Source organism: Arachis duranensis, chromosome 1, assembly GCF_000817695.3.
Source record: "Arachis duranensis cultivar V14167 chromosome 1, aradu.V14167.gnm2.J7QH, whole genome shotgun sequence".
In the NCBI taxonomy this organism is placed as follows: Eukaryota; Viridiplantae; Streptophyta; class Magnoliopsida; order Fabales; family Fabaceae; genus Arachis; species Arachis duranensis.
The window spans coordinates 6,645,514-6,662,131 of NC_029772.3; the positions used below are offsets into that span (position 1 = coordinate 6,645,514).

At 33.0% G+C, this 16,618-nt stretch overlaps 3 protein-coding genes across 4 annotated transcripts; 2 read left to right on the forward strand and 1 right to left on the reverse strand.

The window, feature by feature from the left end:
* Positions 1 to 3,344: 3,344 nt before the first annotated feature.
* Positions 3,345 to 8,685, reverse strand: LOC107473606 (acylamino-acid-releasing enzyme-like). Of its 2 annotated transcripts, none has more exons than XM_016093189.3 (17): positions 8,451 to 8,685; positions 8,229 to 8,363; positions 7,821 to 8,127; positions 7,466 to 7,696; positions 7,156 to 7,374; positions 7,002 to 7,070; positions 6,703 to 6,841; positions 6,403 to 6,554; positions 6,229 to 6,311; positions 6,006 to 6,127; positions 5,856 to 5,934; positions 5,538 to 5,706; positions 5,006 to 5,066; positions 4,440 to 4,760; positions 4,104 to 4,172; positions 3,780 to 3,856; positions 3,345 to 3,631 (listed from the first exon to the last, which is right to left on the reverse strand). In XM_016093189.3, exons 2-17 carry the CDS (start codon positions 8,359 to 8,361, stop codon positions 3,547 to 3,549), a joined length of 2,316 nt encoding a protein of 771 aa, XP_015948675.1. In that variant the 5' UTR covers positions 8,362 to 8,363; positions 8,451 to 8,685; the 3' UTR covers positions 3,345 to 3,546. The 2 variants fall into 2 exon arrangements, with proteins under 2 accessions (XP_015948675.1, XP_015948681.1); XM_016093195.3 differs by having other exon boundaries at positions 8,229 to 8,369.
* Positions 8,686 to 9,525: 840 nt separating this feature from the next.
* On the forward strand, positions 9,526 to 10,831 carry LOC107473625 (photosynthetic NDH subunit of subcomplex B 5, chloroplastic). The gene is made up of 4 exons (XM_016093210.3): positions 9,526 to 9,943; positions 10,016 to 10,078; positions 10,233 to 10,291; positions 10,361 to 10,831. The coding sequence occupies exons 1-4, from the start codon at positions 9,658 to 9,660 to the stop codon at positions 10,586 to 10,588; spliced, it is 636 nt and encodes a 211-aa protein (XP_015948696.1). The 5' UTR covers positions 9,526 to 9,657; the 3' UTR covers positions 10,589 to 10,831.
* A 2,106-nt stretch (positions 10,832 to 12,937) lies between these two features.
* LOC107473637 (serine/threonine receptor-like kinase NFP) lies at positions 12,938 to 16,190 on the forward strand. The gene is made up of 3 exons (XM_016093214.3): positions 12,938 to 13,888; positions 14,144 to 14,538; positions 15,259 to 16,190. Exons 1-3 carry the CDS (start codon positions 13,129 to 13,131, stop codon positions 16,006 to 16,008), a joined length of 1,905 nt encoding a protein of 634 aa, XP_015948700.1. The 5' UTR covers positions 12,938 to 13,128; the 3' UTR covers positions 16,009 to 16,190.
* The last annotated feature ends 428 nt before the right edge of the window (positions 16,191 to 16,618 follow it).

Below are 16,618 nucleotides of genomic sequence, written 5' to 3' on the forward strand. Positions count from 1 at the left end.
TAGCTTAAAAAAAGTGTGGCTGAATGGGTATTTTTCTTGTAGTGTTTCAAAGATCAACTTAGTGGAAGACAAGGATCTAATTGCTATGTTTATAGAAAAAGTACAAAATATGCATATTGGCATGGTTACAAAACTCAACATAGCAACACTGGAAAATCACTTGAGTGGTGGTTAGATTTTGGGGCTGCTGTTCAGGGTTGCAATGATCGTAATCAATTCAAAACATATGAAAAAGTGAACAATAGAGAAGTCTTGATGGGCAATGACAACTTAACCAATGTTTGTGGTCAAAGAATTGTGGAATTGAATTTTACATCCGGAAAGAAATTAAGTTTAATAAATGTACTTCATGTTCCAGATTTGAGAAAAAATTTAGTTTCTGCTAGTCTCTTGTGTAAGAATGGATTTAAAGTTGTAATGGAATCCGATAAAGTAATCTTGCTTAATAATAAGGGCAAATCACTGTATTAAACCAAGAGAAGAAAAAATTTACACAAATAAGCCAAATAAAAATCTACTACATGAATCTACCAATAGCCATTTTTATATATTTCGAATCTACTCAATTTGAACTCCATTTACATATAATTCGAATCATATTGATTCGAATTATACACGCACTAATTCGAATCAACCTGATTCGAATTATACACACAGAGTAATTCGAATCAGGTAAAAAAATTAATAATTTATTAAAAAAATTTATTAAAAAAATAATAATTTAAAAATTAAAAATCTATATTTTATTTCATGCATTAAAAAAAGCTAACAAAATATTTAATTATGAGACTTCTTTAAAATATTAATGAGTTATCAATTCGAATTCCATACAATATACTTTTGTCCATTTTTAATAGCTCATAAATATTTTTTAATAAATTTTTTAATAAATTTATTTAAACTATACTACAAAAAATATTTTATTCTATGCAAAACAATTTAAAAAAAATGGCTTAAAAAATGTTAGGAGTACTATAAAAATTTGTAATATTCTAATGACTTAGGTAAATACATGCATGTACTCAAATTTTAAATAAAGTACTCTACATAGTCAATAATAATTTAGAAATTAAAAAAAATATTTTATTTTATACAAAACAATTAAAAAATATATTTTATTTATTTTTCCACACATATTTTCTGTCATTATATTGCCATTGGAATCCTCATATATTTCTAATTTCTCAACCTAACCTTCACAAATTCTAACACAATCTTCATGTAATTTTACTTGAGATATGTGTCTCATTTTTTGTGATTTGTATAAGTGAGTCAATATATATAAATGGGTAATAGACGTATCAGTACAAGCTTTATTATTGACTAATGATAACTCTATTTATATTAATATAGAGAGTAAATCAAATAAATATTTAAATTATTGGTCTCTAAAATTTTAAAAAAATATTATTCTTCATTATAAATATGTTTATTATAATTTTTTTAATTTTTAAAAGCTGTTTTACCAAACACAATTATAGTACTTGTACTTATTAAAAGCTATTTTTAATGTGATTTTACCAAACGCAAGTGCTATAGCTTTTAAAAAGTCGTCTTTCATGAGTTACTCTTAAAAAGTAAAAGCTTTACCAAATCAAGCCTTATTCAAATTATACGGTGAGCAATTTGAGTTTTATACAATACTCTTCTGCCCATTCTTGATAGCTCATGAATATTTTTTAATAAATTTATTTAAATTATACCACAAAAAAATATTTTATTGTATGCAAAATAATTTAAAAAACATTTTTAAGTCATTTTTTAAAATTATTTTGCTTAGAATAAAATATTTTTTGTAGTATAATTTAAATAAATTCATTAAAAAAATTTATTAGAATTTGTTACGAAAAGGGAGTAATTCGAATCAATATGATTGGAACTTCCCTTTGTCACGTGATGCATGTAATTCGAATTGACTAAATTCGAATTATGGTTGTCTAATTCGACCTTACTTAATTCGAACTACTTGTATGCTTGGGTTGGTCATAATTCGATCTAGATTGATTCGAATTATGAAAAAATATAATTCGAATTACATTATATTGTACTCTGGTTGATTGATGAATGAGATTCTTGTTTGGCTGATTTGCGTAATATCAATCTCCCCTTGGCATATATGTGTTTTTTACCCTAATAATAATGTATTTATAGGAAAAGAATATTGTATTGAAGACATGTTTAAATTTAGTATCAATAAAGTGAATGTTTCTTTGTATGTTATTGATTCTTGTGATTTATGACATAGTAGATTAGCACACTTAAATTACAAATCAATTGAATATATGCATAAAAATAACTATATTTATCTCAATAACACGGATTTTAATAGGAAATGTGATATTTACATACAATCTAAAATTACTAAATTTTTTTTCTAAAATTGAAAGAGATACACATTTATTAGAATTGATTCATAGTGATATTTGTAAATTAAATGGCAATATTACTAGAGAAGAAAAAAGATATTTTATAACTTTTATTGATGATTGTTCTAGATTTATTTATATGTATTTACTTAGAAATAAAGATGAAGCTTTTAAAAAGTTTAAGAAATATAACATAGAAGTAGAAAATATGCATAATAAGAAAATAAAAGTTCTTCGTAGTGATCGAGGTGGAGAATATTTTTCTAATGAATTTGATAACTTTTGTGAATTACATGGTATTGTGTATAAATCTTCCGCTCCATATACTCCGCAACAAAATGGTTTGGTAAAAAAAAAAAATGGACCTTAGCAGATATAGTTAATTCAATGTTATTAAATACAAAATTGCTTTTGTTGTGCGATGAAACATTATTGACATCATGTTATATTCATAATAGGATATCATCAAGACATAGAAAGGTTTTTCCTTATGAAATTTGAAAAGGAAGAAAACCTAATTTGAACTATCTAAAAGTGTGGGATGTTTAGCCTTTTATCAAGATCCTGATCAAAAGAGAATCAAATTGAAGCCAAGAGCCATAAAAGATACTTTTATAGGATATGCTCAAAATTCTAAAGTATAATATTATACTTTCTGTCTAATATAGTTGTTGAATCAAGAGAGGTAGAATTTATTGAAAATAAATTTATCAATAATTCAACTTCTCGTTCAAAATATTCCCAAAATAATACTAACATTTACAAGAATAAATAATCAAAATAATAAACATCTAAATGACAAATAATTGATTGAACTAAGGAAGAGTTTGAAAATAAGAAAAGAAAAGGGTTTGAGTCCAAATTTTATTTTTTCTCATGCTATCACTTTTTTAGTAGAAAGAACTAGGAATTCTATGACAAATAAGATTCTTATTGTGATGAACATAGAGGGTGATCCTCAATCATTCAAAAAGCCTATGACTTCAAAAAACCTTTTAAAAAGAAGCAACAAATGATGAAATAGACTCAATATTATCAAATAATATTTGAGTCTTAGTTGATTTACTTGCAGGATCAAAACAGCCGTTCATCAAAACAGCATTACATGTGAATTGCCATCATCAAAACTAGCATTACATTTGAATTGCCATCATCAAAACAGCCGTTCTCTTCACAGTTGTCAAGTGTGATCCTTTACTTGCAATTTGCAATACTTGTTGAACCACACCGCAATGTTAAGGAAGCATTCGAACTCAGATTGTGGTCTGAAAAGAAACATAACATAAACAAGATAAGATGGTTAACCATGATAGTGATTTCATCGCATTCCAAATCAAAAGTTTATGTCATGAACCTTCTATTCCAAAATCTTAAGCTAATAAATAAACACACATGAATGATTTATCAGTGTACCTTTGGAGTCCATGGACATCGTTTGGGAACATAATGGTTTTGACGTCGACTCCTTTCTCCTTTAAAGCCCTAGCATACTATCAAAGACATTTATTTGAACATCATTATTATTAGTTAGATATTAATACCAATCATGCTAAGTGTATACCAAAATCAACTATCAGTAATATACATTTAAAAATGAGTTAAATTATATACAAATATATAATAACTAATTTGGTAACTGATTTTTTGGTATGCATATAGCATTTTTGTATTAACACATATAGTTCCAATTTGACTAAGCTCAATGATAAGGCACAACCAAATCACTTAATTAGTTACCTGCAATCCATCATAAATTGGAACACGTACATCTTTAGCACCTAATAAGAAAAGTGTTGGTGCTTTTACCTGCACTTACAATTTAATTTATCAAATTACAACCTAGAAAATATTATATCAGCTTCATGCTTCAACTTGCTTTCTTTACTAGGGGTCTACGAAAACATATACTAACACGAACACTGGACACGGTGTATATGTGCATATTCAAGATTGAGAAACATTATATAATAAATTTTGTTGGTTCGCATGTCGGACATGCGAACACCTTGGTGTGTCCATGCTCCTAGGTGGTAGTGCAATAAGAAATGTGTGTCCTGTTCAATGTGTACAAACCTTAGAGAGGTGTGAAATAGGAGACTTGTTGTAAAAGAGAGTCAAGTGTTGTGGAGAAGGTGCTTGTGTGAAGCTATGTTTGGAGTTGGTTCCAAAAGCCTCTACATAGCACCAATCAGGGATGTCAGTTGTGCCAACCATGAGTGCAAGGTTGCAAACAGGGTTGATAGCGGCTGCGGCCGCAAACTTGTCCGGTGCCTGGCCGATCAAGTGGGTTGTCAAGAAGCCACCATGTGAGATACCCATCACTGTTATCTTGGATGGACTAGCAACTCCCAACTTGATCACTTCATCTATTGCAGACAAAACATCATTCACATCCTACACTTGCACCATTCATAAAAATATATCAAGAAAAATATAACAAACTTGCCTTCCCCCATACAAGTTTAATTTTTTAAATATATAAAGGTGAATACTCACATACAATTGTCTTCATGTAAAGTTAATAAACAAGAATTGTAAGATAATTTAACAGGTTTGACTAAATTGTCATTTAACGGTTTTTAACTATCAACTTTAAACGAGGACACTGTACGTGAGTTTCTACAGTACATAACAAATACCTGACACCCAACTTTCCCTGGAAGAGATTGTAATGCTTCCTCGCCAAATCCTAATGAACCTCTGAAGAATGAAGCAACAACATATAAGAATCTTAAAATACACAAATTAGTATGCATTTCTTTGTTCCTATTTAATTTGATCAAAGACCCTTTAGTTGTGTTTCAGGAAATAGAGACATATATCTTCTGTTCTTAGTTTCAGGAATTACATGAAATTTGTGTTCCTAAGACAAAAATTGTGTCTCTATCTTTGTGAATTCTGTCTCAGAGATAGTATCCAAACCAATAGAACAGAAGCTAAATTATCACCAACTTCTAAACCATATTGCTAACGCAGAATCTTTTGACAGGTTTCCACATTCTGGCAAAGAGACTTGTATGTGTGTCTCTGTTACCAATGACAGAATCTGTTTATGATTCTTGATCAAACAGTTAGTTTGATTGGAATACCAAAGAACTCAATCAAACTCGGCACAAGTTTAGCAATATTGGCAACAAATAATGCTTAGAAATTCAGTACTTTGTTGATTACCTGTAATTTACAATCAGCAAGCTGTATCCAACTGAAGATAGAAATGCCCAAGACTTTGAAAAGCAAGACAAAGAGACATCATGTGGCCCTCCATGAAGGATAACAATTAGTGGATCATTTTTCTTGGATTTAGATGACACAAATATGGCTTCAAAAGGATTACTAGCACCTGAAATTGAAATACTACTACTAATAATAAATGGACAGATACAATAAGGTCAAATCCAAACCTTTATAAGAGCTTGAATTTGACAACATAAATTAGGACATTGAAGTAAAAAATGTATCTATGTAAGAACCAAAGTAACTTAAAAATACCTTTTGCTATGCCTTGGCAAGCCTCCTTGATTGGGATCTTCAGTATACTGCACTTGAGAGAAAACAACGACGACCTAACCTGCAGCAAATATCCGGCGAGTCATTTGACTAATTTCTAAACTGATGGAATTTATATGTCTGTGATTCGACCTTGTCGGAGCATCTGAACATGGGACTGCTTATATCTGACCAACTCCATGGAATACTTTCCTTTGATTTCTCAGTGAACGTTCCGTACTTGATTTGAGGAACATCAACCGGGCTGCTGCAAACTGCAAAAAGATTGACAAAGGAAAAAAAAAGGATATATATTACTACTTGATTCTCTACTTTAAAAGGCCAAATTATTGATAACTTGAGCATTTGTTGTTACTGGCAATGATGTTGTTCCCATCCAGTGTAAGAAGGTTCCAAGAGAAACTAGGATCTGCTGGGCTGATATGTGCAACTTCCCCACTATAACATGATGAAAATTGAAAAGAATGAATATAAGAACTACAAGAACTTGGATCATTTGAACATTATTTTAGTTTTGTCATATGCTTGCCTCAACACATTCACTGAGAGTAGAACTTCACTGCTGTGCCAGATAGATGATATGATCATAGTAGAGTTGTCAAGAAGCCAAGGATTATTATGGATAGTTGTACAATAAAGCCCGGGGAAGCAACCTTCCTCGGCGCTTGTCACAACTGGAAGCTTCAAAATTTAGAGGAAATAGCAGAGTTATTAACTGATAGTGACAACAATACAAAGACTTGAGTTATGAAGTAGCATTTCAGAAGGCTATTATTGCATCTCACTTATGGCAAGAAATTAAACTGCACACAGAAGAAGAAGAGCTTACAATATCATAAATTTTGGCAGATTGGTGCAGTTTTCCATCGGTTGGCCAATCAATTCTATGTAGTGAGTTTGTAGCATTGTGCACTCCTGAATCCACAGCACTTTTTGCAGATAAAAACACAAGGAATTTTCCATTTGGGCTGGTCGAAATTCCAAAATGATCGTCACAGTTTTAGGCACCTACCTTCTCCATAATTGATATAGTTTCATAAACTAGTAAAATTTGCTCCATTCACTTTGAATGTTGAGCCTTATTCAATTATCAAAAAGAAAAAAAGAAGAAAAAACATACATACATACCTGAATCTTGGAAAGAGGGCACTGCTTATGGTTCGAGTAAGGTTCAGTATATACCATTCTTGAGTTGAGCTACATGAAAAGAAATATGTACTATGTATCTAAAAGGATTTAAAAGAGGGAGAATTTAGAAGATTATATTACTAAACTGACTTACTTGATCTCTTGTTCATTAGATTTTGAGTCATGATGGGGTGCTCTAACTGCATATAATGCACAAGGCCTGTTAGAGCAGTACTTCATACCAAGCTTTCTTTTCTCACCTGACCACCCAACAAAAACAAGATATTGTTCCGAGCCATCGTGGAATGGCGCCCACACAACTTGGCCAACACTCAAAGATCTGTCAATTCCTTTAACAGCTTGTACCTCTCCACTGTCACAGCACTAATTCAACTAAGAACTACACCTTAAGCTAAAAAATCATCCGAAATCGATGTGCAAAAAAGAAAAGAACAAAACAAAACCTGCTGATGTTTATAACAAAAAGTGCAGGCCTTCTCTTTCCAGCATATGTTTCTCCCCAATCTTCCTCCAAGTCCCCTTGGCCTTTCCATGTACCACAATTCTTGTCGGCCGGCACGCAACCACCACCTTTCTTGTAGCCTGCATCCCTAAATTCCGGCTTTGAAAGAGAGGGTTCTTCTGCTACATAAGCTACAAATGTCTCATCCAAGTTCCAAGAGACTCCCTCAAACCTAAATCATAACAGAAAGGAATGATTCCTATATGAAGCGAATTGCTATCTCTAGTAAAAGTGCCTCTACATTTCTATTCTACTGCTACAAAATTGCAAAAGAGGATGAAAAATCAAAGATTTACCATCTATCATTGTAGACTGAGCCATGCAGAGATTGGGGGATATGGAAATCCTTCTCCATTCGAGACTGACTCCAAATTTCAAAGCGGCAAGGCGATTCGTCATCCTTGGGATTCCAAATTAGCAATAGTTTAGAGCCAGAAGGTGATGGAATAATCAATGAGACTCCAGAAATCTCTATTGGAAATGGAGCCCATAAAAAGTTAACAGAACTCTCAGATTCTTTAAAGATTTGGCATGATAGCATGAGTTTCTTGGTCTTATTTGCTACAAGATCAGGTTGATTAATAGAGAACATTCCCTGCAATGCTGTTAATATTGTTGCTAATGTTAGAGAAGTGGGAGAATATGATTGTGAATGTCACAAGTTACAACAAAGAATCATAAAAAAAAGATGGTTACTGCCTTACTGGTTGAATGAGAGTTAAAAAGCCAAGCCTTGTCAATATTGGGAATAGTTGTGAATTCTTGAAGTAAGTCAGAAAGGGAAGCGTAGTTGTCTTCTTCAGTGGCAGGGGTTGGAATTTGATTCTGCATATCCATGGCTGAAACTAACAGCAAACAGAATCATGAAAATGCTTCCTGTATCTGTATGCATGAGACACAAAAGGAGAAGGAAGAGAAAGACTTACATGATTGGAGATTGAAGAAAGATTCTTAGACTAGTTAGCTCTGCTGAGTTCAGTTCAGTTAGTATTACACTGTTGACTTTCACACTTCACTTCCCTGCCTGCCTTGTTCTTTCACATGCCACCGGCTGGGGACACCTCTAATTAATTAATTAATTGATTAATTATTCTTTCACAAGATCTCCCTGCTTAGTTAACTAGTAAGCATGTATAACCGGTGTTCTTTTTGTTTTTTTGATCTACATCACAACAGTTCAAGGATTGATTCCTCGTGAATCATAACTGTATTTAAATGTTTGTTATTGACCATAAATTATTACATACAGAAGTAGATTCAAACTTTTAATACTTAGATTAAGAGCGAATAAATTAACTACTCAATTAATCAAATTGATTTTTTATTAATGATGTTAACCACTAACAAATGTCTTAGACTTACATCTATGATTAAGTTTTTATTTGCATATCATTACGATTTATTTAAAAATTACTTTATATTTTATATGTATACGTTTCATATAAGATTTTAAAATTCACGTGCGTGTCTCGTATCGTGTCCATGTATCATAGGCATCCAATAACACTGGCATATAGGCCCACTTTGAGAAAATAACTTAATTAAACTACTTTTGAAAAAATAACTTAAGAAATAAATGACTACATTAAAAATAACTTATTTATAAGTTATTTTATGTTTGGATTTTTTGTTTTAAAAGTACTTATTTTATAAAAATGTGATAAAAACTAGTAGTACTAACTACTATGAGAGAAGTCATTTTTTTTAAATTCTCTATAAATTTCTAAATAGCTTATTAAAAAATTACAATTTAATTTTAAAAATTATACCAAACATTAATACTACTAATTTTTTATAGGTCAAAAGTTTAAAAAAATTACTTTTGAACCTTCTCAAACATGCCCTTAGTCTCTTTTGACTACTAACACTTCCCCTTATAAATAAATAATACATTTTCAATTTTCATACTTTCACTATAAATAAATAAATATAATTTACCAAGCAAAGATAAGGAATAATTTAAGTTGAATTCTCATGTTTTAGTTGAAAGAATTTGGGTTAGACATAGTAAATCCAAATAAGAGAAAAGGGTTGGAGGAGAAGAGGAGAGAAGAGAAGATAAGGGATAAAAAAGCAGCATGAATTAATGAGATAAGAAGCAAGGAAGCAAGGTGACCAACGAATCACAGTGACATGATGGCCCTTTGTTCCTCACTCACACTTTCATCTCTTCCTCCATTCTCCAATCTCACTTCTTCTAAGTCCTCATCTCCCAACTTGCAAGCCATCTTCACAAAGAGCTCTTCAAGAAGAAGAAGAAGAACATTCTTGTTGAATGCCGGTTTTGCTGAGATTGAACCTGACCTCAATGAAGACCCTATAGACCAATTCCGCACTAATGGCATCAGCCCTGAAGAGTTCCAATATGGAATCTATGATGACCACCACACTTTTTATGAAGGAGAAGCAGAACTCAAAGGTATATATTTTTCTCTTTCAACATCTCAATAATCACAAACATCATCATCCATTTACATCCATCCCTTTTCAGGAGTATTTTGGAGTGCCATTGCCGAAGAGATTGCAGCAGCAGAACCCCCCACAGGATTCCAAGGTACATCATACACTATTCAATTCATGTTTGTGTAGGTTCTTTTTCATTCCATATGCATTATGCTGAAATTTCACTTGGGGAAAATAAGGCAATGATGAAATTCAAAATAATTTTAAAAAATTGGCTGATTCTTATATATTGATATTGTATGCAGGGCTTATTTCATGGCTGTTCCCACCAGCTATTGCTGCCGGATTCTTCTTCAATGTTCCGGTAACAACGAAGAAGACTTCAACTATGAATGCTAAGTTTCATTCATTGATGAATGTTTGTTTGTTTCAGGGGGAGTACTTATACATAGGAGCAGGTATATTTACAATCATATTTTGCATAATCGAGATGGATAAGCCGGATAAGCCTCACCACTTTGAACCTCAGATATATAATATGGAGAGGGGAGCTAGAGATAAGTTGATCAATGACTATAACACCATGGACATTTGGGACTTCAATGAGAAATATGGAGATCTTTGGGATTTTACTATCAAAAAGGATGATATAGGAAGATAGAGATAACAGATAATCATTCTATAATATTGAGGGTTAGGCTTGCCAACCCTTTTAATTTTGTTCTTCTCTCTTCACTATTTTATTTAATCAATAGGTTTGATTATGTATATATATTCCTTATTGTTATCTTATAAAAAATTTCGTAAAGATCACTTTGGGTCTTGTAAATTGTAATTTGTAAATAATGCTTTCAATATGCTCATCATTTTTCTGTAAGAGAATGTTTGGTTTGGGTGTGCAAAAGTGGAGTAAAACTTTACTTAAATGACTCGTTTAGGCAAAATTTATTCCTCATCTTCACTCTCCAACCAAACATACCATAACCGTAGAAGAATGGGGGAGCTTAACTCAAGTTCATATCATGGGATGACTGCTAAGTTTGCTCACTTATTCATTATTCCAATTTCTAGTTCTTCCATCAAATGAATCTTGAGTTTTATAAATGTGATATTTGAGAATAAGTTACTAAAATGTGATGAATTTGATAGATTTAATTAACATATTATTTTTAAGATTTAAGTGTTAATTAGTTGTTTGAGAATTTTGATCTCAAACTAATTAATTCCTGAAGAAAAATAAAGTACTAATTAAATTCTGTATGATAACAAAAAATTTATGGTCAAAATTCTTAAGAGACCTAACGAAACACTACATGGTAAGTGTAGTATTCTTTGTCAATTTTATTTAATATTGAACTCTACACTTTTTTTAAAAATATAATGCGTCTTTAGATATATTGCATTTTTATACTATCCATCTACGAACTCTCTGAACATCACATTCTTATAACCTTTTCTAAAATCGTTTATTGCTATAATTAAGTTTTTTTTTTTAATCTTTATAGATGTCAATCATCCTAGCCACAAACCTATTTTAGATCACTAATTCACAGCATCCAACTTAGTCAATACTAATAATGTTATTCCCATTATCATGATTCTCAAGTCTCCCACTCCCACTTATCATATAGGAGCCTTCCACTTATTTTTCATGCTAAAAAATATCTTGTGCTTGGTGATGATGCCACAAACAATTAGACCTTAGAGGAGGGGAAAATTTCAACCTTTCGGAAATTCGTAACCTTCAAATACAGGAGAGGTGATTTAACTAATAAGAATGGGCATGGAGTATTATATACAAGAATTAGGGCTCTATCTATCAAATATTGTTTGTTATGTATGTATCCATGACTATATATTTTCGGTCAAATGAATTGTCTTAGTTCAAACTTAGAAAAAGTAGTATTAGAATAACGTGTATGATCAATATAAACCTAATGAAATAACAAAACATGAATTATTTGGAGGCTGGAGTGCTCCTTGGGTTTTTTACTTTTCTAGATTCTTTTATCGAAGAAATTTTCAGGTTTCAACTTTGAAGTGACTGGTCTATAAGTGAGCAGTGTTAACAGTGACACTATTTAGGCGATAGGCACAAATTAATAATCAACTTAAAGTGTGAATTACGGAAATTATTGCTATCCAGGACATAGAAATTTCTTGCAATCAATGTTCATAGTCCAATTTTTGCAATAACTTGTGACTTTGTTAAGATAGAAATAAATAATGACCTCTCCAATACGTTTAGTTTGCATTTAGTAGTCAACTCTCAAGTCTCTATTGGGAACCAAATCTGACACGACTTTCTTGTGTAGTATATGCGTTCCTCGTACTCTCATCTTTTGTGTTTCATTTTCACACCAAAGGGCAGGACCAATAATATTTTCATAAATTTTATTGCTTTATTCTAAACTAGACCCTATAGCCAATCACCAATCGTTTTAATTTTATTTGCCCAAACCAAACGTTACAATGATGGTTGAATAAAGTAATCAATCTATTAACCAACTCAGTTGGTCGCTAATTCACTCGTTTTGCTTTGGTAAATGATAAATGATAAATTTTTAAATAAAAATTAAATTCAAATAGATTAATTTTTAACATATTAGACTAAAAGATATCTTTAAAAGCCATAAAAAAATAATCAATCCATTTGATATGATTAATTACTTAATTGTCTACAAAAAATGCTCAACAGTCATTTAGCTGTGTATTATAATTATTAGTGATCCAATAACCTTCAAAGTTTCTATGTACTATTGATATTAAATATTAGGTAATTTTTATTGTATTTAAAAAATAGTTTTAATTTGCTAAAAAAATATAAAAAATTAAATTAAAAAATTTAAATACTATTTAATAAAAACCATGGAATTAGTCTAGAAGTATACCAGTGATTGGAGTAATTGAAAACAGAAAAAGAATGGGCCCCATCTTAAGTCACTCATAGAAAATTTAATCATGTTGACTAGTATTCATAGTTGGGGGATAAATATCAAGAACGGTGAGTGGGAAACTTAGACATAAGCAAGCAGGTTTGACTTGAATGAATGCTGTCGAGTTAGATCTGAAAGGAAACTAAGTCCATTGTTTCTTTTCTTCTTTTCCTTGCCTCTAACCGCAGCCACAGCACTTGAAATTCTACACTATATATAATAAACAAACATGTCAAAATAGAAACAAACAGAGAGAGAAGCCACAATGAGAGTTTGGCCTGTACTTCTCATCTTGCTGTTGCAGCTTGTTGAACCCTCACATGGCCAGACAAAGAGCCAACAGAACAACACAGGGTTCCAGTGCAGTGGCAGAAGCTATCCATGCCAGGCCTATGCTTTCTACAGAGCTCAGAGTCAGTTTCTTGACCTAGCTTCCATTGGAGACCTCTTCCAAGTCAGCCGTCTCATGATTGCAAACCCAAGCAACATATCCTCTGATTCAGTTTCCTCTCCTCTAATTCAAAACCAGCAACTCTTTATTCCCTTAACATGTTCCTGCAACTCCGTCAACACCACCTTTGGTTCCATGTCTTATGCTAACATCTCCTATACCATCAAACCCAACGATACCTTCTTCTTAGTCTCCACCATCAAGTTTGAGAACCTCACTACCTACCCTTCTGTTGAGGTTGTTAACCCAAACCTTGTAGCAACCAACCTCCAAATTGGGGACAATGCTATATTCCCTGTCTTCTGCAAGTGCCCAGACAAGAACACAACTGTGTCCAACACAAGAGCCAATTACATGATCTCCTATGTTGTCCAACCGTCCGACAACCTATCTTCGATTGCTTCCAGGTTTGGATCTCAGCAGAAGGCCATCACTGATGTCAACGGGAACAAATTCAACGTCTATGATACCATATTCGTCCCGGTGACGAAGCTGCCGGTTCTATCACAGCCGAATACAAGTACTGCTGCTGCTCCTTCTCCTACTCCGGCCGGCAGCTCCGATGATAGGACAGGTGACAACCTCGCTAAACAATTAACTAAATATTTTTTGTTTCACTATATTGAAAATAACCACTAGAGATTTAAAATTCACCTAAAATCATGCGAAGTTGATAGTTGAGAACTGTTTAACAATTTAGTCAATGTAATTGTTCTCGGCTATCAACTTCACATGAAGATAACTGTGCGTGAGTATTTTCTAAAAACTAGAATTGCTTAGTGAATGTCATGGTTTTTGAATAATCCACTAAGCATAGTCATAAGAACAGGCACCGTGAGAGGGCTGGCAATTGGATTGGGGATTGCTGGTTTGCTGCTGATGGTGGTGTGTGCGGTGTGGTTGTATAGGGAGAGTGTGTTGAAGGGCAGGATGTGGGCGGGCAGGGACGAGGAGGAGCAGAGGCAGAAGGAAGGCAGGGTGTTTTCGGGAGGGAGAGATGGGAAAGTGAGTAAACCGATGGATGTGAAGCTGATGGCCAATGTGTCTGACTGCTTGGACAAGTACAGAGTCTTTGGAATTGAGGAACTTGTAGAAGCCACTGATGCCTTCAGTGACAGTTGCCTCATTCAAGGTTCTGTTTACAAAGGTACTATTGATGGAGAAACCTATGCAATCAAGAAGATGAAGTGGAATGCCTATGAGGAGCTCAAGATCTTACAGAAGGTAATCAATTTCACTCGTCAAATTATCTTTATTGTTTCTAACTTTCTATCATGTATGTCGTGTGTTTCCAAATCCATTATTTTATTAAGCATACTCAAGCCAAGGGAATAAACCTGGAGATGCCTAGATCTATATGCACATCATTATTTTTTTAATGTTTCCTTAAGGTATTATTAGGGGCGGAGAAAAAAACAGTGGAATCGTTACATGTGTTCGCTTATTATTCCTTCAAATATAACATAAAATAAATAAACAGACATGTATTTCTGATCCAAAACGTTATCAGATTGGGTTTCTTTTGGTCATTATTTTTCATTTGTGCTAACTAATCTATTTTGGGGAACACTTAAATAAGAATAAAACATTAGCAGTTAATGGAATAGTTCCTTTTAGTTATTTGGTGAGTGACGTTTCCATCTTTGTCTCTCATGATTGATCATTGTAATCAGCTTATTATACAGAGTTTTTAAAATTAAAGAAGCACATTATTAGGTACGCACATAAAGTCATAATAACAGACAAATCATGCTGCTGCACTCTTTTAACTTTTTAAAGAGAATATAGTAAAAGCATAAACATTTTCATACGAAGATAATATTATAAATCGTTAAATGATTTGATATGTTTGACTGAACTATTTAATGGTTTACAATATCATCTTCACATATAAGATATCTTCACACACTTTCTCTAGTAAATGATGGTTTTGTGTGGATGAAGGTAAACCATGGGAATCTGGTGAAGTTAGAAGGATTTTGCATAGACTCTGAAGAAGGGAATTGCTATCTAGTTTATGAGTACGTGGAGAATGGATCTTTGAACTGGTGGCTGCACGAAGAGGAAGGGAAGAATAAGGAGAAGCTAAACTGGAAGACAAGGGTGAGAATAGGCATAGACATAGCAAATGGTCTTCAATACATCCACGAGCACACAAGGCCAAGAGTAGTGCACAAAGACATAAAGAGCAGCAACATTCTGTTGGACTCAAACATGAGAGCCAAGATTGCCAACTTCGGCCTTGCCAAGTCAGGAATGAACGCAATTACAATGCACATTGTGGGAACTCAGGGCTACATTGCTCCTGAGTATCTGGCCGATGGCGTCGTCTCCACCAAGATGGATGTCTTCTCTTTCGGGGTGGTGCTCCTGGAGCTCATCTCTGGAAGGGAAGCCATCGACGAGGAGGGGAATCTACTGTGGATGAGTGCTATGAAGACCTTTGAAGGGGTAAGTAGTGATGAAGAGAAGGGTAGGAGGGTGAGGGAGTGGATGGACAAGGCAATGTTGAGGGACACAATCTCTATGGATAGTTTGTTGGGAGTTTTGGGGATTGCTATTGCTTGTTTGCATAAGGAGCCTTCAAAGAGGCCTAGCATAGTGGATGTTGTCTATGCTCTCTGCAAGAGTGATGATGCAGGGTTTGAAACCTCTGAGGATGGGATTGGATCCCCAAAGGTCACTGCTAGGTGAATCAAATCAAACTCTCTCCCTTCAACTACAACTGTAGCTTAACTTCAGAGGGAGTTTATGTAAATTAAGTAGGGGTGCTGTTAGTTTTACAATTCTGTTATGCAATTTATGTATTAATTTCCAAATTTTGTATCATGAAATTAGCCCCTAAATCAAAATAAAATCACAAATTATTATAGTCAGTCCGACATGTTAAGGACTAATCTGCTATGAATTTGAACATTATTTAAAGATTTGTCGGTAACCAATGAGTTGCTACATACACAATGCATAATTCAAACTTCTAATACTTATTTAAGCGAAGGATTATTGACTTATTGTTAATCATCTCATCAACCTAAATTAGTTAATTGTGTAGCTTCATTTTCATGAAGATTTATGTCAGATCAGTTGAAAACTAAAGACATTAATTTCCATCAATCTCCCATAACAAATTGGGAATACACTTAAAAGAATTCAAATAAGCCATATGTAACCATCATCAACTAACATGCTAAAATATGACATTAATTAAACTTTAGTTCTTCCAAAAGTAGCTTCGTGTCATATAATTTTACTCCCTTATTAGCTATAAGAATTTTGCTCTAACCTAGGAAAATACTTAGGCGTT

Coding starts and splice junctions, on each gene's coding strand:
- LOC107473606 (XM_016093189.3), bottom strand. CDS start 8,361: ATGGATATGCAGAATCAAATTCCAACCCCTGCCACTGAAGAAGACAAC. Junction 6,842..7,001: donor GCCCTCTTTCCAAGATTCAG/GTATGTATGTAT, acceptor AATTTCGACCAG/CCCAAATGGAAAATTCCTTG. Junction 4,173..4,439: donor CTATTTCACACCTCTCTAAG/GTTTGTACACAT, acceptor TTGTAAGTGCAG/GTAAAAGCACCAACACTTTT.
- LOC107473625 (XM_016093210.3), top strand. CDS start 9,658: ATGATGGCCCTTTGTTCCTCACTCACACTTTCATCTCTTCCTCCATTC. Junction 9,944..10,015: donor AGGAGAAGCAGAACTCAAAG/GTATATATTTTT, acceptor ATCCCTTTTCAG/GAGTATTTTGGAGTGCCATT. Junction 10,079..10,232: donor ACCCCCCACAGGATTCCAAG/GTACATCATACA, acceptor TATTGTATGCAG/GGCTTATTTCATGGCTGTTC.
- LOC107473637 (XM_016093214.3), top strand. CDS start 13,129: ATGAGAGTTTGGCCTGTACTTCTCATCTTGCTGTTGCAGCTTGTTGAA. Junction 13,889..14,143: donor CAGCTCCGATGATAGGACAG/GTGACAACCTCG, acceptor TCATAAGAACAG/GCACCGTGAGAGGGCTGGCA. Junction 14,539..15,258: donor AGCTCAAGATCTTACAGAAG/GTAATCAATTTC, acceptor GTGTGGATGAAG/GTAAACCATGGGAATCTGGT.